Here is a 27690-nt window from a genome sequence, read left to right on the forward strand (position 1 = left end):
TTCACTATGTTCTGGGGAAAATTAGTGCAACTGCACTTGCAAACTGCACAGTCTATTTGCCTTTAGCAAATCCACCCCAGAGTGTCTCTCTCCTTCATGCACCCTTATCTGTACGTAAACTACTGTTATTTTTTAAATTATGGCCTTTAATATCAGGTTTCTTCCACAGTTGGCACTCTAGATAAAAATCAGATTTCAGCTCCTAGTCACTGGGAAGAAGATGTGTGTAAGGGACATGAATTATCCTTGTGTATACCTACTCAGGACAGCCTTTAATGACCACATCTGGCTGACTAAAGTTTCTGAAAGGAATGTTAAACCCAATCACAGTGTGAAGTTCTTCCTTTCTATACTGTGAGGAGTTAAAACATGTGTATAAATCATGGCTAGCCCCTTTAATCCATCTTTAGACCAGCTCGGTTCATTTTGCACACATACAATAATATCCATTGTAAGGGATTTAGGAAAGTAAAGGATTATTTCATTGCTATTTTTTTATTTGTTGCACCATTACTTCCAGTTCAGCAAGAAATATCCAGGCTTTGCTCATCCCTTTCCATAGATCATACCCCTCCATCGCCACCCTTGTATTTGCTGTTGGCACTGGAAACTTTTAGAAATCATCTTTTGTATGAAAGGTTTAGCAAAGTGTTCTAGCTACCTCATTTGAAGAGGTAACATGGACACTTGCTTATTTAAAACTCTTTTCATACACAAGGATCATTATCTATGTAGTAATCGCTGTGTCAGGAGCCCGGTTGTCATCTACCCCTAAAGAAACCAATTCATCCCCTTTAGATTGCCCACTTCTTGGACACTTATCATGATGACTGTTCCCTATCAACTGACAATGTTCTCATTAATGTTCTCAATGTTCTCAGGAGGTCATTTCGGACCAGCGGAGAGCCCTAAGTGAACTCCTGCAGCAGTTACTGAAGGACAAGAAACAGAGGGAAGAAGAATTGTTGGCCGTGCTGGTATGTACAAAGAGGATCAACTTCAGAATTCAGATTAGTGATTTTTGGGAAATTTGTTTCCTTGAGGCACTTGTCAGTATAACAAAACTCTACTGTCTTATTTGTATAGTACAGGATACAGCACTTGTCCTTATAGACCACGGGTTATATGCTGGCTACCTTCAGGCGAATAAACACTGGCAAAAAGCTTGCTAGGGCCACCCCTAGTGCACACTCATATAACCCTTCCCACTCTATGAGACTCCTGCTTTTCTTTGCTAGTTTGCTTAGGTGATGGACCTGTGCTCCTCTGGAAATGTATTTTTCTCTTTAAACCATTCAATTTTTTTCTCTGACACGTCTGTCATGATCTGACTACTTTTTGCTCTATGCTATCTAGCAGTTGTGAGGACTGTATCTAGACCCAACTGTGTGGGGCCGGTCACTAATGTTTGCTTGGGGCACTGGACCCTGCGTTAGACACTCAACTTGGCACAAAGTGCAACGTGTGTAGTTAGCCACAGGATGCTTTACAGGTCAGGGTCCATGTCCCATTTCTATGATTCCCAGGCCCTGAAGACCCCTTTTTGGGTATACCCATTCTGACAGGTGAAGCCTGGACCTCTGGACCGCTAATAGGTCCAGTGTTGTGGATAAGGTAGGTAAGAGACCAGGTTTCCCTGTATATTAGCACAAATTCCTGGCTTTTAATATCACAAGCCACAGTGTGTAACACATTATGCAGTTTTACAGGCAGAGGATTTGGGAGTTTTTCACTTTATTGTAGTACCCCCTGCCTTTTTTGTCCTGTAATGTTTTTTGGCAAGAGCAATTTAAATTTGGTGTTTTTTTCTCCTCCAATCAAGACTTGGGCACTAGATCTTGCGTTTGATGCTTACCTTGGCACATGGTGCAACAAGTGTAGCTAGCCACAGGATACTATAAAGATTCAGAGCCGTGGTCCATTCCTATGGCACCCAGACCCTGAAGACTGCTTCCATAGTAGGCCTGCTCTAACGGGTGAAGTTTTGTCCCCTCCAGGAACCTGCTGCATGGATAAGATAAGGCATTGTTTCTCTGAAATTGGGACTTTGTCCTGTTCCTTTTTATATTTGGGGAGCTATTTAATTTAGCATGTTATCCTCATCTGTGAATGTCTCTACCACGTTGGCAGTAGGTAAAATTTACCATTTTGAATTTGATGGGTTTTTTCCACACAACATTGCATTTGGAGGGTGGTGTATTTGGAGGACGTTGAATGATGAAACGCGTAGGGCGGGTCTTGGATGTGATGTCACGACACATATCAGGTCCATGTTCGCAGCTAGGGATTCCAGCTGGAGTGAACATGGGTATATGATTACACATATTATACTTGTGTCAGTAGAGTGGTGTTTTGGACTGATTTTAACAATAAAGTGTTTTAAGGATTTCACACTATGCAAGATTTTTCCTTTTTCTTTTCCTGCTATAATATGATGGTGTAGATCATTTGGTAATCTTGAGGACTTCTAAGAAAATAATTTTTTGGGGCACTGTAGATCGTCCCTTCCAGTGGGCAATGCTCTGTTGGCTGGTTTATCATGTTGCAAGCATGTACCTCTGCTGAGTATATTGAGCACATTTGGAGGTGGTACACACTGCGTGGTGGTGAATTAAGAATATTTTGATTGCAGTTTGTTACTCCCAGAGGGCAGTACGTTGTTGGCTGGTTTATAATGTTAACAGCACTGACTTCTGGTGAATCCGTGGTGAATCCATTTAGTATATATGGTGGTGGAACACATTGTGTTGGTGAAGTAAAGAAGATCTTGAGAAGATTCTATTCTTTTGGGACTATAGTCATATGAACTTATTTTGCATAATATATTATATGAGGATTGCACTCCTAATATATATATATATATATATGTAATTTTTGATGCTGAAAATGCACTTTTATATTTGTGTAGATTTATTTTTTTTTAGGTTGGAGTGTATAGACCATATTCATTTTGTAATTTTTAAAATAAGTTTTATGTTGAAAATGCACATGCACGTGACAGTTTAATATTTATGTAGATAAATTACTTTGTTGGTGCAAAGATAGAAGGCTGAACCCAAGGAAATTCACTATCACTGGTATTTTGGCTGTAAGTCAGTTTGGTTCTGGCCTTGAGTTTCCGTAAGGGACAAGTTTTGTCTTTATCCATTGGAAGACATCATATGTACGGTGCATTCCTGGTCACCTTTATGTCTGTTAGGCATGTTTCTGACTTGGCAGCTCTTTCTTGTAATGAGCCTTTTCTCATTTTGAGACGAAAACCTTTTTTTTTTTTTTTTTTTTTTTTTTTTTTTTACATAAGGTGGTCTTTTCTTTCCACCTCATTGAGGACCATGATGCTTGTTTCCTCTGTCATGACAAGGAAATTGCTTTACACTGTCTGACTGTGGTCAGGACTGTCAAAGTCTACTTGGCAGACATGGGCTATGATTGCAAGACTAAGTTCCTCTTTGTTCTACCTGGAGGTTCTCATAGAAGACAACCTGCTTGCTGATCCACCATTGCCAGGTGGATCAGACAGCTTCTTTCTAGGTCCTATGCCCTTAAGGAAAGGGGTTCCTCCCCTCCCTATCAGAGCTCATTCTACCAGGGCTGTTGGTGTGTTTTGGTATTTTCAACATCAAACATCTGTCTCCTAGATTTCCAAGGCCGCCACCTGGTCCTCCATTCATACATTCTCTATGTTCTTCCAAGTGAATATTCAGGCCTCAGGCCTTTGGTCTCAAGGTGCTATACACAGTTATTGGAATGTTTTCTGGTTCTTTAACCCTTGTGTTTTTTTGCGGAACCATTGGCAGTTATGTTCTGGAAGTGGAATGTTATCTGGCTCTTTAACCCTTGCGTTTTTTTGTGGTCCCATTGGCAGTTCTGTTCTGCTATGTTGTCTCCCACTCATCAGTTTATTGCTTGGGGACATCCCATGGTCTTTAATTACAAGGCCTGTGTCATGTACTGTACAAATAAGATAATAGGAATTTTGACTTACCTGTACACTCCTTATCTTAGTGTACTGTACAGGAAACAGGCTCCTCTCCTCTCTCTCGATTACTTCTTACTGCTCGCTAAAAAAAAACCCTGGAGTCTCTTAGAGTGAGCGAAGTTATGAATGTGCACTAGAGACAGCTATAGCAGGTTCTTTGCCAGTGTCCAATCATCAGCATATAACCCATGGTCTATGAATATAAGTCCTGTTTTGCACTCCAAGATTAGGAATTTACAGGTGAGTAAAAATTCCTATTTTATCTCTATTTTCCAGTGTCCAATTTTTCATTTTCTAAAATTTTGTTAGAAACTACCTATCTTTTTTATGGTGTGTCATGTGCCATTGCACATGTGCCTTTTTTGAGTCTGGCAACAATTCACATTTGCTTTAAGTTTATAGTTACCAAGTGTGCATGGACCCAGAAGCAATGCTTTGCTCAAGAAGGGATAAGATAAGAAAGTGTGGTGGTCACATGTTTTACACACCCCAGAGGAAGAAAACCTAGTGAAAAACCTGCTTGTGGTTTAACTAAAAAAATATAAAGCCTTTACACAAAAAATAAATGTTATTAAAATGCAAAATCGAAAGTGGGGAAAATCTGTCAATTAGAAAAGGACACAAAGTAAGTCCATATAGTTCCAATAGTTTTTAAGCTGTCATAGCATATATATATATATATATATATATATATATATATATATATATATATATATAGATATCGATATATATATATATTTATTTAGAACTGCAGTCCGTTTATATTCATATGCATGCATATATGTAGTTCAGCTTGCTTAGTTATGCATTTCAGTTAAAAAGAAATAAAAAGCATGACAATTAAATAAAAAGAATGAAAAAGCAGCTTTTGCTGCAATATGTAAATTCTATTGGGAGCTGTTCCCTGCAGTCCTTTAATTTTCGCCACTGAATGTCCTCAGCCTTCCAGATTGAATGATAGCCGGAGTCATGCAACCCTCCCTTTTTTTCAGCCCATGCTATCCTGGATCCATCCTCTGGGGTGGTAATATAACGGCAGCATGGGGCTCACTGTACTACTACACTAAATGTCGCTCACACGTCATTACTTAAGGGCAGTTCAGTGCAGCAGTAAGGGCTTCCCACCACTGCCACTGGAGTAGATGAGGAATGACCGGTAATGCCATCAGGCTGGCTAGAAGACCATTGGAAAAGAAAAAAGGTCTGCATCTAATATTTTTGTAAGTAGAGGTTGGTGAGGGATGGGGTAGAAGGACATGAGAAAGCTGGACTTGTACTTTTTAATGTTTCATGTGACTTTCCCACTCTGAAGTCTGTTTTTGCCTTCACTTAGCTGGAGATGGATGCAAAGAGTGAAGCCAGGCAAGAGAACTACTGGTTGATTCAATATCAGCGATTATTGAACCAGAAGCCTCTGTCCCTCAGACTCCAGGTAGGTTGTCTTTTTGTACCCAACGCATCTTTTTCCAGTGAGCCTTGAAACTGAAGTTGTGTATACCACTGTCTATTCAACAGACGCTGGTCTAACGACCATTCATACTAGAAAACTAGTAGTCAATCAGTGCATGCAGCAACTGGCTGCAGCGCTGATCTGTGTATTCTGGCAAGTTGTGGGGGTGTCCCCACTGTCAGAATACAATAGCCTATGTTGATGTGGGGATCTGTGAAGATTTTTTTTTTTTTTTCATTCAACCTGCTTGTTGAAAGAAAAAAAAACTCAAAGTGTATACCCTGCTTAAGAATCCTGTGGTTGTTTTACAGGAAGAAGGTCTTGAAGAGGAACTGGTGAATCTTCTGAGAGAGCTTTCTGCAGAGAAGTATCTTCCCATATTTGCTCATCATCGTTTCTCCTTGGAAATGTTGGAGAAGATGGTTCCTGCTGACCTCAAGAAGGTAAGCACATTTAGGGCAGCAAAAATTCTACCGGACATCTCTATTGGTAATGAAGTGAAACTTTAGCTAGACTTTTTTTTTTCTTTTTTGGATTGGTGTAGAGCAGTAGTCTCCAAACATGGAAGAAAAATATATTTTAAATGTATTTTAAAAATATTATTCCCAAATATATTGACATATATATGAAATACTACAATTTTGGCCATATTCAATATATTTAAAAATATATTTCAATATATATATTGAGGGATTATGGTGTGGGTTTTTTTTTCAGGGGTTGAGCTTGGCCCCTTAGTTCCAGTGAAGGCAACTCTTAAGGTGTCAGCATATCAAGACATTTTGGACAAGTTCATGCTCCCAACTTTGTGGGAACAGTTTGGGATGGCCCCTTCCTGTTCCAAAATGATTGCGCATCAGTACACAAAGCAAGGTCCATAAAGACTTGGATGAGTGAGTTTGGATTGGAGGAACTTGACTGGCCTGCACAGAGTCCTGACCTCAACCCAATAGAACACCTTTGGGATGAATTATGAATTGGGGTATTGGTGTCCCGATACTTTTGGCAATATAGTGTGTATATGTGTGTATATATGTGTATATATATATATATATATATGTGTGTATATACATATATATTAGGGAAAATTGTATTCCCTTTACTTATAGTAATTTTCCTTTCCTGGATCCTCCCCATGTCAGCCTACCACAGGTCAGCTTTGCCCTCTCTGACCCCTCCAGGACAACCTCTTTCCTAGCCCATAAAAGTGGCTGTCTCCCCTCACTCAGCGTTCAACATAATACTCCTCGCTACGGAGACTGAGTGGGAATCCCCGGCTGACATGGGGAGGATCCAGGAAAGGAAAATTACGGTAAGTAAGGAATACAATTTTCTCTATTCCTGGACCTCCCCTTGTCAGCCCACCATGGGATGTACCAACCAATGCTAAAAGGAACAAAGGGAGTGGAAAAACCAAGACACAAACAAACTGAATGCTGCATATAAACCTCTATTACTGACAACCACTGCAATGACTGTAGATCAAAAAAAGACTGCACCGTTGGAAAAGTCCTACTCATTCTGTGGTGGCAAATAAATGCATTTGCTGTGCTCCAGCTTGCTGCCCTGCAAACCACCTTTGCTGACTAAATTAGCCTATGCTGCCCATGAGATTGAGATGCTTCTTTTTGAATTAGCTCTCACTTCCAAAGGTGGCGGCAAGCCTAGGACTTTGTAGGCAATCTGAATGGTCTTGACAATCCACGAAGACATGACCTTGGGTAGTACTGTGAAGCTCTTCCTTGGACCTGGAGGGAAGGTATAAAGACTATCTTGTTCACGGATGTCCTCCGTGCATTTCAGATATACTGAAAGTGAATGAACCAGATCTAACTTCTTCCACCCATCTTCCAGAAAAAGTGAATGTACAGACTCCCAACCTATATGGAATGAAGTTGAAACTTTTTGGAAGAATTTGGGACCTGTCTCAGAATGAGGATCCAGCAGTTTGGCTCTCTAGCTAAAAAGGCATACATGTCAGATAATCTACTTGTGGTAGCAATTGCCATCAGGAAATATGTCCTCAGAGCCAAATGGAATAAAGAGCACAAAGTTATAGGGTAAAATGGTGGTGCCAGCAAGGCATTCAAGCCAAGTGACAAATTCCCACTAGTGATCTAATCTTCATTGCTGATTTCAGAAAAATTAATGACCAAAGGGTTAAAGGCCCATTTTTTACTTGGCCATGGCCAAGAGGACTGAAACTTGAATTTGCAACTAATTATAAGCCAGGCCGCTTTTAAACCATTTTGCAGGAATTTAAGAACATTCGATACCGAGGGAGTTCAAGCATTCCAACTTTTGCCAGAAGAGAGCCCCAAAAAAGGCTTTCCATACCTGATGGAAGGTTGAAATAGTTGACTTTTTCCTAGCTTGCAGAAATTAGTCCAGACAGCTCCAGATGTCTTAGAGACCACCTCTCAACTTCCAAGCCATTAATTTCAGTCTCGTGGGGTTCAGAAAAAACACCTCGTTCTGAATCAGGAGACCCAAACAAACTGGGAGTGGAATTGGTTGTTCTAGCCTCATCCTTTATACAAGGGGAAACCAAGGCCAGCTCGGCCAAAAGAGCAGGCCCCCTCTTCACGTTGTATCTTCAGGAGAACACTTAGAATTAGAGGGATTTTCTGCAAGAATTTCAAATTGAGGCCCCATTCGCTGTGATCTACAGAACTCTGACTCTGGTTCGCCAGAATGTTCTCTGTTATACCATCGAGATAAGAGTTATTAGCACGACTCCTGCATTTTAGAGCTGATAGAGGAGACGTGATAATTTGATTATTTTCTGTAATTGGTGGGGAGTAAACTCAAGATCTAACTGCAATTGCCATTCCCTAACATAGTATGGAGTTGTCTGGGAGAAAATGGAGAGTAGACCCCTGTACATTTGAGAGATTAAATGTTTCGGTTCCCCAAGGTACAGGCACAGAGATTCGAAAGGCGTTAAGGAGAAACGTACGTTAGGGAGTAATTTCTGGAAAAAGTCATATAGCTGTCTATAATGCCAAACGTTTATGGGAAATGACCCGAAGGACCTTCTTAGTCTGTCTATAGGCAGTATAACGACCCATTGGGGCCAATTCATACATGTAATATTCCCTTCCCTGCCCCAGGCGTTAAAAAAGCAGACATCCTCCCCAGGTGGAAACCAAGGAAATCCCCCCAACGGAGCAAGGGGCGAGGTTGGGGGGGGGGGGGAAGAGTACGCGTCCTATTGCCTTGATCCAGACCTTCAGAGTGATCAGTATAACCGGGCTGGTCCAGCTGGACAGTCCACAGACCGTATGCGATACCCAAGGGGCCCCCGCCAAATTCCTACAAGCAATAGATTTTTCAAGGTTAACCCAGATTTTTTTCTTTTGAGTGATCAATTCAATATGCGGACCAAAGCCACAGCTTAATAGTAGAGGGAATTATGAGGCACTCCAAGGCCCCCATCTTCTTTGCGTTGGTGGAGAAGTGAGTACGCCAACCTGGGTCGCTTCCCCTGCCAAATGGAGGTTGTAAATAACCGGCGTAAACAATGAAAAAATATAGGTGGCAGGTGTATTGGGATCGTGGAGAGCAGGTACAAAATGTTTGGCAGGATTGTCATTTTAAAAGTATTAATTCGACCCATCCACGTGAGGGCAGTGTTATGCCAGGTTCCCAGATCTCTCTCCTCCCCCTGCAGCAGCACTCCATAATTTGCAGAGTACAGTAATTTGGGGTCTGATGAGATCTGAGTGCCTAAATAGGGAAACGTTTTCGATTGCCATGTAAACTGGAAATTAGTCTTGTGTAAATGGATAAGATCAGGGGGGATTATGACCAGTATTATCTCCGACTTCTCATAGTTAATACTAAAATTCAAAAGAGAACCATATCTGCGAAACTCCGACATCAACACCGTTAAGGTGGGAAGTGGCTGGGTTATATAGAACAGAATATCATCGGCATACGCCAATAGTTTATGAACCCCAGACCCAATAGAGACCCCTTTTAATATCTTAATTGCTCTGAATTTTCTGTAGGAGCGGTTCCAGCACCAGAGCAAACAAAAGAGGGGACAGTGGGCATCCATGTCTGGTACCGTTGCATATACTCAGCGGTTAAGTCGCATTCACCTTAACTCGAGCCTCTGGGTTGGCGTATAGGGCTTCACCTAGGACCAAAAGTAATAAAAAAAAAATGGAGAAAAAAAAGCAGGAAGGTCTGCAAAATCTGACACAAAACCAGCTCTGTCATTACTACTAGAGAAGGGCCATAGTAGAGTCATTTGGGGAGGGACGCTGTGGGATAAAAACAAACTATAAAGCTCTAATATGGCATCCAGGAGTGTCCGATGTCAGGACCAGGAGACCCTCAAGGATCTTGTCTAGGAGAGTCCGAAGAAGCCCCCCTCCGTTGGCGCTGTCATGAGCGCTGGGGTGTTGGTTGCCAGCTTACTAGGCCCGGGGGGATGAACACTTCAATGGTGTGGCGCCAGTCCTGGAAGTCGACCTGTGGCAGTTCCAGAGTCTCAAGAAATTTAGGCAGGTCATCCTTGTTGTTTAGGGTAGCAGATTTCCCATGCCTTCGTGTGGTACGGCGAAAGGGGAAGCCCCATCGATACCCCCTCCTTGTGAAGAACCACAGGGCCCAAGGCTCGTCGCATCGTGAGGGTGCATCTAGAGAGGTCAGGAAAAAGCAGCATGTTGTATGTATAAACTATGCAACGCTAATAAAACCTAAAATAGCAATCACATAAACCAAAGTCTTAAATACCATATAAGGCGCTGAATCCCAATGAGATGGGATGTATAAAGTGACAAGTGTGATAAAGTCAATAAACTTGTGATGAAAAATATCTGTGACTCCTGTGATAATGGAAATGGATATAGATTGCACTAACCAGATAGCACAATCGCTTGCGCATGGAGTATATAAGACCTACTCCTGGTTCTCAGGATCTGGAACACTGCAGACGGTTGAAGTCATCAGGGCAGCAACCACCAGGTGTCATACATCCGGATAAGGTAACCAGCCTCCAGAGATGCCGATATTAGCCACCAAATGTAATCTTTTGGTTTTTTGCCCATTTATCCATAATGGGCTCTTGGATTTCAAATATCAAAAGGAAAGAATCTTTTTTTTTTTGTAATCTTGGTAGTATTCTTTCTGTGTTTTGGGTGGAGAACTCTTTTTGCTGTGTCTCTAATGTACAATTTTACTTGCTGTGTGTCTGCAGCTTTGTCACATGCCTCCCCCCAATATAGGATGTGTACACTAATTTGCCCAGCAATGCCTCAGCTGAACAACCCCAACAAGCCACCACTTCAGGGTGGGTTAGAGAAGAGCCTGTGGAAGAGGTAGAAGACCTTTTCCTGTGCTGGCCGGAGGATTTACTCTTCTTGGAGGCGTTTTGGTGACGAGACTTTCCTTGTCCCATTTCCTATGCCCATATGGGCCACTGGTGACGGTGTCCTAGAACGGCCACTTGGTGGATGTTTAATCCACCCTGGATTGTTTTGGTGAAGCAACTTGTCCTGGACGACAGGAGTGCTTTGGACGTCCCTTGGTGGATGCTTTATTCTGCGCTGGAGTCTTTTTTTTTCTGCCAAAAAGGTACACAGATAGCACTCTTAAAAAGTAGCAAAAAAATAAAATAAAATTGATAATTCCAGAAAGCAAGGAAAGAGAAGAAAAAATGAATGACTAAAATAAAATAAATTACAAATAAAAATTAAAAAATACCTCTCCATTAGACCAACAGTGCTTGAAGCTGGAGTTTTTAGCAACAGCCTAAGGGGGGATATAACCTAACCAACATCTCAGAGTCATAGTACATGTGCATGCATCCAAGAATAATACCTCAGGTGACCTACAGGGAGCAGAGCAGCAGAAGGACCCAGGCTTGGGCAGTAGAGTGATTAGGTAAACAAGTGGAGCTCAGAGACACAGCAGCTTCTGCAGTAATCACAGAGCTGCAACACAAGAGAGAGAAAACCAGCCTCTAAATAACGCGGTAGCTTCCTGTGTCACAGAGCATCCTGGCAACTCCATGGCAACCCGGGAAGTTCAGCGCCTGCCGCCTGTTCTGTAGCTGGAACAAACTCTGCCGCCATGATGTATGGATTACCAGTCCCAGGCAGACCCCAGATGCCAGCCAGCCCACAGACCTGCTGAGATATGGGACTACAAGTGCCAGCTTGCCCACAGACCTGCTGAGATATGAGCTACAAGTGCCAGTCAGCCTAAAGACATGCTGAGATATGGAACTACACGTGCCTGCCAGCCCAAAGACATACTGAGATATGGGACTACAAGCCAGCCAATCTATGCACAGGTAAATCACCCTGCCTTCCCAGCAGTAACTGCTGTAGGGTGACATAATGAACGCGCAGTAATTTATACTGCATGCATAACAATCCCCGCACCAATGGAACCCACTGCACAGGGAGGTTTACAGCCCAAACAAGGGGTCTTCTTACCCAAGAGAGGCTGAACCTGAGAAGGCCATAGGAGAGAGATTTTCTTTTTTTTTTTTTTTTCAAGGTGTCTGTAGCGAGGACGAAAAAAGAACACTGAGTGAGGAGAGACAGCTGCTCTTACGGGCTAGGTTGACCTGGAGGAGTCAGAGAGGGCAGAGCTGACCCGTGGTAGGCTGACATGGGGGGAGGTCCAGGAAAAAAAAAAAAAATATATATATATATTGAAGGAAATAAGTATTTGATCCCCTGCTGATTTTGAATGTTTATCCACTCACAAAGAAATGATCAGTCTAAAAATCAAATGGTAGGTGTATTGTAACACTGAGAGACAGAATAGCAACAAAAAATTTCAAAAGAAATGCATGTCTAACAAATGATGCACTGATTTGCATGTTCATGAGGAAACAAGTATTTGATCCCCTATCATTCAGCGGGATTTCTGGCTACCAGGTGTCTTTCATACAGGTAACAAGCTGAAATTAGAAGCAGTCTCTTAAAGGGAGTGCTGCTAATCTCATTTTGTTACCTGTATAAAAGACACCTGTCCACAGGAGAAATCAAACAATCAGATTCCAAACTCTCCACCGTGGCAAAGACCAAAGAGCTGTCCAAGGATGTCAGGGACAAGATTGTAGACCTAAACAAGGCTGAACTGGGCTAACAAACTATCGCCAAGCAGCTTGGTGAGAAGGTGACAACAGTTGGTGCAATCATTCGCAAATGGAAGAAACACAAAACAACTGTCAGTCTCCCTAGGTCTGGTGCACCATGCAAGATCTCACCTCATGGAGTGTCAATGATCATGAGAACAGTGAGGAATCATCCCAGAACTACACGTGAGGATCTTGTCCATGATCTCCAGGCAGCTGGGACCACAGTCACCAAGAAAACAATTGGAAACACACTACGCCGACAAGGATTGAAATCCTGCAGTGCCTGAAAGGTCCCTCTGCTCAAGAAAGCACATGTCCAGGCCCATCTGAAGTTTGCCACTGAACATCTGAATGATGCAGAGGAGGACTGGTTGAAAGTGTTGTTGTCAGATGAGACCGAAATCGAGCTGTTTGGCATCAACTCAACTCGCCATGTTTGGAGGAGGAGGAATGTTGCCTATGACCCCAAGTACACCATCCGAACTGTCAAACATGGTGATGGAAACATTCTGGTTTGGCCGTGTTTTTCTGCTAAGGGGACAGGACAACTGCACCGCATCAAAGGGACAATTAACAGTGCATTGTAGCGTCAAATCTTGGGTGAGAACCTTCTTCCCTCAGCCAGGGCATTGAAAATGGGTCGTGGATAGGTGTTCCAGCATGACAATGGCCCAAAACACACGGCCAAGGAAACAAAGGAGTGGCTCAAGAAGAAGCACATTAAGGTCCTAGAGTGGCCTAGCCAATCCCCAGACCTTAATCTGATTCAAAACCTGTGGAGGGAGCTGAAAGTTCTAGTTGCCAAACATCAGCCACCAAACCTTAATGACTTGGAAAGGATCTGTCAAGAGGAGTGGGTCAAAATCCCTCCTGAGATGTGTGCAAACCTGGTGGCCAACTACAGGAAACGTCTGACCTCTGTGATTGCCAACAAGGGATTTGCCACCAAGTACTAAGTCATGTTTTGTGAAGGGGATCAAATACTTATTTCCCTCATGAACATGCAAATCAGTGCATCATTTGTTAGACATGCATTTCTTTTGAATTTTTTGTTGCTATTCTGTCTCTCAGTGTTACAATACACCTACCATTCGATTTTCAGACTGATCATTTCTTTGTGAGTGGGCAAACATTCAAAATCAGCAGGGGATCAAATACTTATTTCCTTCACTGTGTGTGTATATATATTTTTTTTTTTCCTGGACCTCCCCATGTCAGCCTACCACGGGTCAGCTGTGCCCTCTCTGACTCCTTTAAAAAAAAGGACATCATATAGAAACACTATACTTTCTCTTTGATTGCAGATTGGAGTGGATGAAGTTGGCCTGCAGATATCCATCATTGAACGAGCCAAAGAGATTCGCAGACACAGAAAGGGTAATGTCTTATTTCCGATAAACATGAAGCAGTGTAATTATGGTCAAAACTAAGCCTGTGTTGCCTATAGGTAAAGCAGTTTACCAGACACAATCTATATTTAAATCCTAACCATCTGGTAGGCTCACTTCATAGACTTTTTTGTCAGTTTTTTACTTGATCATTTATAACATTTTTTTTTTTTGCTCCTAGACGCTCAAGCTCAAAAATGGTATTAGCAATAGGATAACACTATTTAGCTTCTTGGAGCTTACAAAAATGCTAGTGTGCATGGAGCCTTATATCTGGTCATTGCTCAGACCTTTGTATATTCTCCAGTGGATCACTTTTATAACTGATCATTGTTCAGACCTTTGTATGTTCTCTATTGGATTGCTTTAATAGATTGCAAAATGTGAAAGAGAGGGTTTTGGTCACCTGCTCACCCAGGGGACCAAGTGAAAGCCAAGTGTGTGCTGCCAGAGAACGGGACAGCTAAGGGAACTTTTTTACTTTGCACTACATAGGCAAATAATAAGTACACTTTAAAGTGAATCCATTTTTGATACCTGTTAACCATCTGATTTTGTTCTGAAATACACATATTGCAGTTATTTCTTTACTTCTTCTCTGTATATTATACTTATTTTTAATATGAGCTGTTTTCTGATGAAAGCAGAAGTGAACAAATTGTCACCTAGTCAACCAGAGCCCAGCAGTCCAGCTGCCAGCGAACTGAGCCCAACAGCGCCCCCTGACCTCTTACCTGATGTGGCCAACAGCAACTCTGAGTGTGTAGTCTGCATGGAACAAGAGGTAGGTCCTGAAAACACAAAACAGCATCTTAGATCTAAAATTACTGCAACAGTGGAACTATAGAGTTTCTGTTTGTGAAAATGTCCCATTTAGGTCAAAGTGATAGGTCCTCTTGAAACCTGCCTCACACTCACTGATCATGACCTTCAAAGTGCTCCAGTGATGTTCTATTTGCCTGTCTGAGTCCTTTTTTTTCTGTTTTATATTTCTTTATTTTTACCAGATACCACGTGTAAATGTAAAGTATGAGTCACATACAACAATGTCATCAGTACATACGAAGAAACAAATTACAGGGATTGCATGGACATGTTCAATAAAGATAATTTTGTTTGGTCTGTCAGAGCCCTTCTGTGAAACAAGCACACCAGCTATTGAGCTACTCTCCTCCTCTGCAGAATTTAGTTTGTTAGAGTATATGTGCTTTTTAGGTAGAACCCCACTGCATACTATTTGTCTCAGAGACATGACATACCTCCACTGTACCCTACAGAGAGAAAACTACATCCTTATGGTATTCCCATGGCTCTAGATCCCAGGTACATGTGCACAAGTTTGAAACTCAAAAAACTTTGCTCACAGAATAAATTGAAAAGAGGGTTTATTCTCCTTGCTTTCCCTCTCTACTCTGCTTTACATGAGCCATTCAGCATAATAAAGAGCAGATATATTGAATTAAAATTTGTGTGGGCTTGGTCAGTAAAATTTTCTTCCAGGTCCAAGTTTCATGTTTGTGCTATGACTTAGGATCTTCAAATCACAGCCCCCCATCCTTTACATCAGTGTCCTCAGTTCCCCACCACATAGCAGTCCCCAGCCTCTCTTACATCAGATCACAGGAGAAAAACACAGGCTGCGGAATGGTACAGCCATGGCACTCTGGAAAGGACTGTCAATCGGTTTTGGTCCAGGTCATGGTCCACCATTTAGGGATGCCTGCTATAGAGTGGGTAAGATAATTATTAGATACCCTGCAGATTTTGTAAGTTTGCCCACTTACAAAGAAATGAAGGGTCTATCATTTTTATCATAGGTGTATTTTAAATGTTAGACAGAATATCAACCAAAAATCCAGAAAAAACACATCAAACAAATGTTATAAATTGAGTTGCAGTTCAGTGAGTAAAATAAGTATTTGACACCCTACAACCAACATTAATTCTGGCTCCCACAGACAGGCTATGGGCTCATGTGGTACACAGATTAGTCCTGTCAATTTAAGAAGGTTCTCCTAATGACAACTGATCATATGTATAAAAGACATCTGTCCACAGAATCTCTTTCTTCCATTCAAACCTCACAACCATGGGCAAGACCAAAGAGCTGTCAAAGGATGTCAGGGACAAGATTGTAGACCTGCAAGACCATCAGCAAGTAGCTTGGTTAGAAGGAAACAACTGTTGGAGCGATTATTCGCAAATGGAAGAAATAGAAAATAACCCTCGATTGCCCTCGGTCTGAAGCTCCATGCAAGATTTCGCCTCATGGGGTAAGGAGGATCATGAAAAAAGTGAGGGATCAGCCCAGAACTACATGGGAGAAATTTGTGAATGATCTCAAGGCAGTTGGGACCAGGGTCCCCAAACAAACCATTGGTAACACAATACGCCGCCATGAATTGAAATCTTGCAGCATCTGCAAGATCCCTCTCCTGAAGAAGACACATGTACAGACCCGTCTGAAGTTTGCCATTGAACATCTAAATGACTCAGAGAAGGATTGAGAGAAAGCACTGTGGTCAGATGAGACCAAAATTGAGCTCTGTGGCATTAACTCGACTCACCATGTTTGGAGGAAGAAAAAAAGTGGATTTTTCATGCATACTTACTTGTAAAATCCATTTCTTGGAGTATATCATGGGACACAGAGCAGGCTATTCATGACTGTGGATTATATGCCACCTATAGGTGAATAGACACTGGCCAACTGATCAGAGAGGAAGTCCTCCTCTATATAACCCCTCCTACACAGGAAGTACTTCAGTTTTTGAAGCAAGCAATGAAATTCCAGAAAGAGGGGAGGGACCTCTGTGTCCCATGATGTACTCCAAGAAATGCATTTTTCAGGTAAGTATGTAGAATAAATCCAGTTTTCTTTATCGTACATCTTGGGACACAGAGCAGGCTATTCATGACTATGTGGGATGTCCCAAAGCAATAAAGAATTTTGAGGGGAGGGTGACACCATGATAGCTACCACCAACAATCCCACAAGACCTACTCAGCCGTTCGCAAGATGCTGCAGCCAAAGGCAGAATCCTCTGCGGCTCTGACATCCACCTGGTAAAACCTTGTGAATGTGTGGACCGAAGCCCATGTAGTGGCCTTGCAAACCTGAGGAACTGACGCATGATGGCGGATTGCCTAAGATCCCCCCACACTCCTGCTAGTATGTGCTCTCACCCGAAAGGCTGGGAACTTATCCTTCAAACCATAGGCTTGAATGATTAACTGGTGTATCCAATGACAAATGGTTAACCTGGAAGCCACCTGCCTCTCCTGGGCCCTTCTGGGAGAACAAACCAGGAATCCTGACCTGTGCTGCCAAACTCCAAGTAAATCCTGACTTCCAAAGTACATTCAGAGTATACAGTGATCTTTCCCCTTCCGACTGGACTAGGAAAATAAGAAGGGCAAGACACTGTCCTGATTTAAGTGAAAACTAAAAACTATTCTAGGCAAGAAGATGGATGAGGACGCAACATCACCTCATCATTTTGCAAGACCAAGAATGGCTTCCTACGTGAAAGAGCCACCAGCTTACACTCTTCTTGCTGAAATGACAGTAATCAAAGAAGCCACATTCCATGCAAAACATTACATTTCTTTAATTAGCTCAAAAGGTGGCCTCTGCAAGAACAGCCAAGATCAGGTCCCAAGGACACCCCGGTGGCCTGACAAACAGGACCACCCGTGTTACATCCTGTATGAAGTACAAATCAAAGAGTGAGAAACCATGATCTCTGGGGAAAAAAAATGGATAGGGCTGAAATCTGACCCTAAATGGCACCTAAGGTCAATTTCATTTCCCCTCCTGATAGGAAAAATGAAAAGGCTTCACACCAGGCAAATAGGATTTATTGGTCCTGTAATGGAAGCTCCCTGAAGCCGGCTTCCTGGTGCTCAACTGGAAGACAAAAAAAAAACAGGAACCATGACCCCCCAGATCCTTGCAGACCTGGGCTTCAATAGCCCAGCCTTCAATCCTAGCTATCGTAAAGCAGGATACGTTATTGGACCCAAAACAATAGGTCTGGGTGGACCTGAAGTGTCCAAGGCGCGTCCCCTGCCAGACACATTATGTCAGTGTATCAAGCCCTCCTGGGCTAGGCCGTCAGTGGGACTCCTGTCCTGGACACAACCTGTCTAACTTTTTGTAGAACCTGGAAGTCTGTAGATCCATATCCAGAGTTCCCTAACACCAGCAGATTGCCAAGAATGCCGCTTATGGCTAGGGAAAACCCTCTGCCAGTTTCCTATACCTGGAATATGTACTGCCAACAGAGACGGCACATGATGTTATGCCCCAGACAGAATGTGGTGTACTTTTTTCTGAATTGCACGATCCTTGGTGCTGCCCTGGTGGTTGATATAAGCCAGAGCTTTTGGATTGTCAGACCAAACCCTGACCACAACCTGTGCAACTGGTTCGTCCAATAATCCAGAGCAAAGTGTACTACCCCAAGTTCCAAGATATTGATGGGCAGTTTTACCTTCTGTGGAAATCAAGTCTCCTGAACTGTAGCCACCTCCAAACCAGCCCCCCAATTGGAGAGACTGGCATCAGTGGTTACTATCTTTTCTATCACTGGAAGGAAAATTACCCCTTCTTCATATTCCAAACAACCAACCACCAATTTGGACTCTGCAATACCCCAGGGACAAAGCTCTGCGGCAATCCAATGCTTGGACCTTCATGAACCAGACAGATGGAATGTTCCTTTACAAAAGACCTGGAGTGGAACCGTACTGCGGCAACCTGCTTCAATGTAGATACCATTTCCTCCTGCAAAGACCTACTGAAGGATACCTTTTTGCTTCTTATATCTCACTTTAAAGGTTGGAACTGACTGCTCCCTGAGCACAGGAACATCAAGGTATTCTAATATTGACACGCCCCTGTGAGCCTAGCAAACCCTGCACTGGACTAGGAGCCTTGTGAACCCTTGGGGGGCTGTGGCCAGCCCAAAGAGCAGTGCCTCAAAATAGAAAATTACGATTCTTTACTGCAAATTGCAGAAATCTTGATGGGCCTGAAAAAATCAGCACACAAAGATATGCATCATTAAGGACAATGGACCCCCGAAATCTAACTCTTGCGAGAGGCCATCATTAATCGGACTGACCCTATCGGAAACAGAAAGACATTTAGACTTAGGTCTAGTACCTTGAGATCTTAAGATAGATCTCATCTCCCTGTTTGAGTTTGGGCCTGTGATTGTGTTGAGTGACTTGAATAACCTCAGAGACTACCCTAGCATCCTATGTCCGAGATACTTCTCCACACACAGCAGCCTCAGGCTCTGGAGGGGAAACGTTTAGTTTCCAAGCTCAGACGACAATCGGGTACTTTCTGGATAATGCGGCCACAGCCCATTGCAGCTCCACTTACCAGAAATAGCTGCAATGCCAGACCAACGCAGTAGCCCAGATACACCTGACCCCACTGGTCTACCAAGTTATGTAAACATCGCCAAATTACCCCCCACTGGACCTAAGGGTGGTGCACCTGCCTCCCCCTTCTGGGACCTTTTAATCATATAACAACTAAATAGTGTATCTGCTATATTTGCCATAACTTAATTATGCAGACCCACAGGGATTCCAGTCCATAGCCATGATGGTCTACAGCTACTTAATCATGCAGGTATGCAAGCCTGCAGACCTGCTGAACTATGAAGTTTATATAAGTATGCTGAGCATTCAAATATGCAGTTCATGCAAGCCCCAAAATGCAGTTCATGCAATCACATGAATGCAAGCATAAAAATGCACTTCATGCATGTATAAGTATGCAGTTTGTGCAAGTATAAGCATACAATTTGTGCACGTACATATGCAGTTTATGCAAGTATAAAACCAATAATTATGCAAGTATGCATACAATAATGTAATACTATGCTCGACCTGCCCTGCTGCACTTTTTTGATGCGTATAGTTTCATCAAACTGTGTCAAAATCAACTACACTTGGGCCCCATACTAGCTTTTCAGTTTATGCATTAGGTATGCATGTCTGGATGCAGTTTATGCGCTAGGTATGCATGTCTGGATGCATCTTATGCAATAGGTATGCATGTCTGGATGCAGTTTACGCACTCTTTATGCATGTCCACTACCACTAGCCAAGCACCTATGCATCAAATGCAGCCTCTATGCTGCTTCAATGCAGTCTATATGCAAGCTCCTGTCGATCATATGCAAGCTATTTTGGAAAACAACTCCTATAAGTGCACTGATACCTGAATAGGGGTGTATCAGAAAACAGTTGTACAAGCTCACCGAGAATATGCAGACTAATACAGTGTATAATCATGTCCTGTCTGGTTATGTAACTCCTTCTCAGGAGTCTCGCAAACCACCAGCCACATGGGACAACAAACACAAGCTAAAATGGCCACCCATCTACTTCCTGCCTCCACTGCAATGAATAGGCTATAGAGAGTGGCCTCATAACCCGTAGTGGCTGTAGGAGAAACTACAGCCCCAATACTCCTTTAGAGACACACAGAGCATGGCCTGGCCAGACCAAGCAGCACACTACGACCTGGAGAATGTTCAGATTTTTTTTAAAGAAATACTGCAAAGGTAAACTTACCATTCCCGCCACAGGACTCTGAATCATAACAGGAGTCTAACTTTCCCCTATCATGGCAGGCTTTGTCATGCAGACCTTCAAGGATTTGGCCCCCATAATGTGGGGCCACCGCTTTGGACCTGTACAGCACCCTGATGGAAAGCTCCTTGGTCATAATTATACTGCACAGGGTTCCATTATGCAGGGTCCAGTGCCATATGGCTGCATTACAGGCAAAACCTCAAGGATTCTTCTCCATATCCAGTGAGGCTTGGGTATAATCCACTTTGGCTAACTGCTTTCCGAATGGATCTGATTAAAGTCCCTGATTCTCTAATGGAACCATTCTGGACCTTGAAGTATGCTCCAAGAGCGTATGCAACACTTCAGTGACCACACACCTTACAGACACTGGCAAAAAAACTGAAGTACTTCCTTTGATGGAGCGGTTAGAGGAAGTCCTTCCTTATATGATTGGTTGGCCAGGGTCCATTCACCTATAGGTGGCATATAACCCACATAGCCATGAATAGCCTGCTCTGTGTCTCAAGATATACAATAAAGAAATGCTGACTATGACCCTAAGAACACCATCCCTACAGTCAAGCGTGAAGGTAGAAACATGCTTTGGGGCTGTTTCTCTGCTAAAGGTTGACTTTGCCGCATTGAGGGGCTAATGGACGGGGTCATGCATTGTAAAATTTTGCATGATAACGTTCTTCCCTCAGCCAGAACACTGAAGATGGGTTGTGGATGGGTCTTCCAGCATGACAATGACCCAAAACATAGTGACAAGGCAACAAAGGAGTGGATCAGGAAGAATCACATTAAGGTCATGGAGTGGCCTAGCTGGTCTCCAGACTTTAATCCTATATAAAATTATGGAGGGAGCTGAAATTTCGAGTTGCCAAACAGCCAAGAAACTTTAAGGGAGAAGATCTGTAAAGAAGAGTGGACCAAAATCCATCCTGAGATGTGTGCAAACCTGTTAACCAACTAAAAGAAACATTTTACCTCTGTGCTGGCCAACAAGGGTTTCTCCACCAAGTACAAAGTCATGTTTTGCTTGGGGATCAAATACTTATCTTACTAACTGAACTGCAACTTAATTTATACCATTTGTTTGATGTGTTTTTTTCTGGATTTTTGGTTGATATTCTCTCTATTATTTAAAATACACCTATGTTAAAAAGCTATAGACCATTCATTTCTTTGTAAGTGGGCAAAGTTTCAAAATCTGCAGAGGATCTAATAATTATTTTCCCCACGACAGAGTCTTTGATGTTGTGCAGTTATATCTTCTATTAGCTCTAAGCAGCATTTCCCATAATGACAGCACTCTGAGCAGAACTGCACATAATTCTTGGATCAGTGTGGCCCCCTAACCTGTATCAGGTTTGTGTCAGGGTTCAAAGCAGCGCCCCTTATAAGCATGCTGTATGGAGTTGAAATGGAATTTGCCATTCCTCACTCAGGGATGGTCCTTGTTGCCCGCTGTAATACTAATCCTCTGCTGTCAGTACTTTGACTGGGACTGGTATACATATTAAGAAAATCAGAAAATAGCACTTATCTGGATATTTGTTTTAGTTTACTGACTCCAACAATGTACATTTCTAGTGGCGTGAGAGAGGTTTAGAACCTCTGTAAAGATGTTATTGCTCTCTGTGTACTCATTAGGGAGATTTACTTTCACTTCCTGTCCATATGACAGGTGTCAGACAAGACAGGAAATGAAGGGTCAGGACACAGGCAGCATTTAAAATGTGACCAACGTTTAACCCTCTCTAGCTTACGCACAATAAAAATAAATGCTTTAAAAGGAATCGGCTTTTAAATACGCTGAAAAGAATCACTATACAGTAAAGGACTAGGCCCGCAAAACTGTTCCCTTATGTATTTGCTTATGTATTTGTCATAACCATGAATGATCTTCCTGTTTCAGGCCCAGTCAATATTCATTCCTTGTGGTCATGTTTGTTGCTGCACCAGTTGTGGAGATGCACTCCATGTCTGCCCACTGTGCCGAAGAGATATTGCCCAGCGCATCAGGATCTACCACAGCACCTAACAGAAGCCTCATTGGAAGGTGAGGAAGCCAAGGCTGCTGGATATGAAAGCCATGAAGAAACAAGACTGGGAAAAATTGGAACTGCTGAGTATTTATCTGTGATATTTCCTGCTTACTCTGTGAATCCTATCCGCTATAGACCAGTACTATGTACAACCGCCAATCCATTCATAATATGTCTGTTAGGTTCTACGCCTTGCTTACCCCAGTGGAGGTTTACTGTATCACTGGGAACAAAGCTATTTGTGTCCACATTTATTGCACTTATGCTGTGCTGAGTCCTTTGTGTGTCAGGCCTCCTGAATGTGATTTTATAGTTTCTGTCGGACTGAGTCCTGGCTTTTTATATGGTCTTGGACACTCAATCAGTGAAAATTCCAAACTCTATTCCTGCCCACCTTTGTGTGCTCCAGCCCCTCCTGTTATATTCTCCATAATTTTAAATAAGTGAAAATCCAGCAGGGGCAGTGAGAGCCCTAAACTCAGAACAGCCATCTCACCAACAGAGGCAGATGCATGAAATTGTCAGCTGGCTCTTAAATTGTTAAAGGTTCCATCCTGAAAACAGACATAACTACATATGGTTTCCTTTAACTACACTTCTCCTGAAGGTTCTGTGTTCCAGTCGAAATCAAATTCAAGCTGTTGTTTTTTTTTTCAGGTTAAGAAGCAGAAGTAAAATCTGGTTGCTGGCTATTATCAAAGTTACCCAGCACAGTAATTTACCGAAATCTCAGTTTATTTGTATTGAGGTCCAAAGCAGGAAAATTTAGTGGGATGTGAGAAGTTCTTTTGTTTTGTAATCAATATTATGTTATTTTTATGTTAGTGTACATATACTGTATGTAGTTTTATTTATTCCGTGTATGATGATGCAGAGTGACCCACAGCTGCTGCAGGCTGGCATCATAGGCCTCTGCCTGTGTAAGTACTAGAGCTTCCACATCAGCTATGTTGTCCACTGAGCCGATTCTCCTGAAAAAGCCATCCATCCGTACACAACATGGAACCAGCAGCAAGTCCATTTCTGTTGACATTTTTCCAGTGCTGATTTGAAAATGAAATTTATTCCCTGGCTCTGTAAAATTACACCTCTTGTTTTGGTGAAGTCTTGGAGATGAATAGGGGGCTACAGGCAAGGGAGTTACTGTTTTGTGCAAGGGCCATTTAACAGATTTGCTTCACTTCACTCCCTTTGAGAACTCTCTTATTATTTGGAATGGGGGAGGACCAAGAAAAGGTCTCTTCTGACCGCCAGCACAGCTTTAATAGGCTGAAATTGGGTTTTATCCACGTTTTTGGAAAGGGCTGAAGTCTTTTCTATAGAGCACCCTCTCCAGTGGGACGGGACACAAATGCTGCATTTCATACTGTATTGTGGACTGTCTATGGGAATTTATGGGGGTGTAAAAGTGGTGAGTGACCTTACAAGTTCTGGAAGTGTCTGATGATGGACGGTTGCCCTGGCAGTAGAGCTACAGCTACCCAGTGGGGGGGCAGCAGGTTTTATTTGCCTGATTTGGCCCTTGAGCTGTTTTTCGCTCTCGATCTAGTTCAGCATTCTGGGACAAAGCAGAAAAGTGCAGTTTCAGCAAAACTCTATATCTCTTCCCTGACTCCAGGCAAATCATTGACTGGCTGGTTAATGGTGCAGGAATGGATGATGGGAGCAGTTACATACTAAAAGTTGAAAGTTAACAGGAGAAGCTCAGTGGCAGTCCTCCATTAAGTGCTTGTGGTATGTAAATGAAAAGAGCTGTAGTTATAATCATGTAGCCATGATGGAACTCAACCTTTCATGGTGTCTGCAAAGGAGATTACATGTGGAAAATATTGACAGTTAGCCTATAGATGCCACAGCTGAGCTGTTTGAAGCTGGAACAAAACTGGGTTACCCGTGCCTATCATACATCAGTAATTGCCACAAGAAAGTGGAAATTCTTCTTGAAGGTAAACCTTTGTCCCAAAACCCCACCAATCACATGCTAAGGGGCTGTTAAAAGTTTCTATCCAGTCTTGGAGCTGCACGCTTGTCTCAGAATAGTACAGCTCTAATTTACAGGTAACCTGTGATGAGAGAATGTTTTTGGGTAGCCACTGATAAATTCTAAAAATGCTGATTACCTGGCTGTCATAGTGGCCTTCTCTCTGCAATACTAAGAGTCACTGACCTAGATAGGGATCCTGATCAGGATTTCCAGTCTGTATTCTTGTTTTAAATCATTGCATTGGGATGTCAGCAATGGCAATCACAGTAACCCTTTTACTGCCAGACACAAACAGTTGGCCAGTAAGAGGCTGTAAACAAGCTCATACCTTCAGACATTTGAGATGACTTCTCTTCAAAGGCTGCACAGAGACCCAGCCAGATGCTTAACTAGCTCTCCATGCAATTTTGAGGCTAGAGATATTTTGTGATTGAACAGTCTCATGTATTCTATGTTACAGACAGGAGATGACATTTGATGATTTGATTTCCTTCCATAATCTAACATAGTAGGTTTATTGGTAAATTACATCGGACTGTAACCTTCTCCAGGTGGAAGGACTGATATGGGCTGCTAAGTGCTACCTAAAAATGTTGGTTTTAATACTGGACTTTGATAAAAAAAAAAAATGTTATCTTGTAAAAATGAACACCCCAGATGCAGAACTCAGTTTAACATTGACCTTAATATAGACCCTTGCCTTGAGCTTGTACAAGAGCAGTGTATACAGCAAGTTTTTGGAAAGCATTGGCAAAGGTTTCAGCCCTTAAAGTGCTTATAAATCTTCATTATTTTGTTTTTCTGAAAATTAAGGTCTTATTCACGTGAATAGAAGCGTACACTCCCAATGCACACGTTCCTGAGTCTCGCAGGACCCCTTCCTCAGGCATGTGACATGGTCACATGCCTGAGGAAGGGGTCCTGCGCGACTGAGACGTTGCCATGCTGTAACTATGTGATCATTCATTAACGCTTTTGGACCCATATTGGAGATCCTCTGTGTGCTGGTGACATTCTTCCTTATTCACGTGAATAGGTCACTTTGGCAGAGGATCCACCTGCCAAACGCAACGTGTATGAATTTTACCGTGCTGCAGCAATGTCTACTAACGCTGGCCATGTTAACTTGTGACTCGGTGGGCAAGGGGTGGTAAAAATGCAGATCAGCCACCTGTGTTTACTGCCCCTTGGCTACGCTTATAAAAAAAAGGCCTAAATCTAGTCTAAAGTTTAGCCAAAGCTTGCTTTTCGTACAGCTGTATTCAAGCAAAAATGGGGTTTAGGAGCAGACACAAAAATACGTCAGTTGCTTCTGCTAGTCGAAAAAAAAGAAGCCTCTTTGCTCCTCAGATTTAGTTTTACTCTCTTACTAAGGCCTGACTTCATGGAAAGATAACCCCCCCCCAACTGGCATCCAGTTACAGTATCTTGACTGGGCACTGGACAGTGATGGCTGTAGGCAGGGCTTGGCCCATGGCATGAAATATAACCTTCTAATAGGGAGAGAGGCTAATAAAAGTAATAGTGGGCACCTTGTGTGTGTCCTCGGGGGATGACCTTTACTGTAAAGTGTGTGCAAAGGCATTTCTAGTTTTAGCTTTGAATAGGGTAGAGCTAGAACCTCTGTCAGGCTTTTTTTTTTTTATTGCTGCCTGTGTCTCCACTGGAGAGATTTCTCTTTGCTTAAATGGAAATCAGAGGAAACCTCCAGAATGGAGACACAGCCTACATTTCTAGTAGAGTGAGAGATTTATATCTCCTCTCATTACTTTATTGTGGTCTGTTTTCCTCATTTGAGAGATTTATCCTTACTTCCTGTCCAGGTGATGTGTGTCAGACAAAAGAGGAAGTGTGGGCAAATCTCAGGAACAGGCACATAGACATCATTTAAAATCTCGACAAGGCACAGGAAGCATGACCTGACCAAGGTTTTAACCCTTCCCTACTTTAAGGAGACTTACCTTCTGTATTTGTCCTGGTGTCCACTGTCACAGCAAGGGAAAGTGATTGAAAATCCCAAAATTATGAGTTATCATCAGAGCAAGGCAGGAAAACACCTCATCCTAAGACAATGCTCTAAAGAAGGAATTTCCATTTATTTCCTTTTGCGACTCCAGGCCAGAAAGTGAAGGAAAATCTCCCCAGTGGGACACAGATAGCAAAAATGACTTTATAGTGGTGTTAATTTTCTCTAGTTTAATATTGAGAACAGATTCTCTGTAAAGGGAACCAGTCATGGCAAATGATGTTTGTGACATCTTGGGTTATCACCCAGGACAAGGAGTCCTCATTGGTGTTAGATTTAGGGAAGATCACACACAGCCCTGGCACTGCTCCCTGAAGCAGGACAACAGCAGCCACAGCACTGGACAGGAGTCTTTGCTGTAAGAGGTTTCCTAAGCATATACTATAATGATGAACAAGGGGGTGAATTGCATTAGGATAGCTTATCATAACTACATTGCTGTTACAGGAACAAAAAGAGCTGAGAAAAACTGTATTGGGCAAAACTGCTTCTAATGTGTCCATTTCAGATACACTTCTATTTTTAAACCTTACATTGTGTCTGTGACCAACATATTTTGAGTGCATCACTGTGCTGTATACTCCATGCAGCTTCCTGAAAGTTGTGTGTGCTGTGTGATCCTGATGTTTACAGTGCTGTGCCACTGATCCATTGCATGGGGACACTCCCACCCTACTTCTTGTAATAAAATAAAGTGCCTTTGCATGAATGATTTGACTTGTTATTGTGCAGAGTTCATACGTCGTGTTCTAGAGACCCATTGGACAATTGTAATTGAACACCCGGTAGGAGTATTCATGTTCCCCAGGTCTCAGAGCTACAGCTGCTATCTCCAAGGAGGAGTCAAAGTGCAAACTGTAAGGCTGGCCATATATTATTTAATTTTCTGTTCAATTTCTGCCCAATTTCCTTTAGATTTACCTTCAACGATGTAGCGCAAGGACCCGCCTAATTGGATATAATTGAAAAAGTGTTGCTTAGGTTTGACCTCATATTATATGGTTTTTGGTAAATATAAAGCAAAATTCTCAAGAAAATTGTATAATGTATGGCCAGCCTTAGTGTCAGTTTCACCCCCATGCCCATTGTTTTCTTTGCAGCTTC

General features: G+C 42.5%; 1 protein-coding gene across 3 annotated transcripts in view; it reads left to right on the top strand.

The window, feature by feature from the left end:
- LRSAM1 (leucine rich repeat and sterile alpha motif containing 1) overlaps window positions 1-27295 on the top strand; it is a 107046-nt gene extending 79751 nt beyond the window's left edge. For all 3 annotated transcript variants that reach the window (XM_089675185.1, XM_089675188.1, XM_089675187.1), the window contains 6 exons: window positions 882-977; window positions 5313-5411; window positions 5741-5872; window positions 13839-13911; window positions 14570-14706; window positions 22447-27295. In XM_089675185.1, coding sequence (XP_089531311.1) covers window positions 882-977; window positions 5313-5411; window positions 5741-5872; window positions 13839-13911; window positions 14570-14706; window positions 22447-22572 — 663 coding nt within the window. In that variant the 3' untranslated portion in view covers window positions 22573-27295. The remainder of the gene's footprint in view (window positions 1-881; window positions 978-5312; window positions 5412-5740; window positions 5873-13838; window positions 13912-14569; window positions 14707-22446) is intronic.
- The last annotated feature ends 395 nt before the right edge of the window (window positions 27296-27690 follow it).

Source organism: Staurois parvus, unplaced genomic scaffold (genome assembly GCF_062004578.1).
Source record: "Staurois parvus isolate SC_StPar_1 unplaced genomic scaffold, SC_StPar_1.0 ptg000154l, whole genome shotgun sequence".
NCBI lineage: Eukaryota > Metazoa > Chordata > Amphibia > Anura > Ranidae > Staurois > Staurois parvus.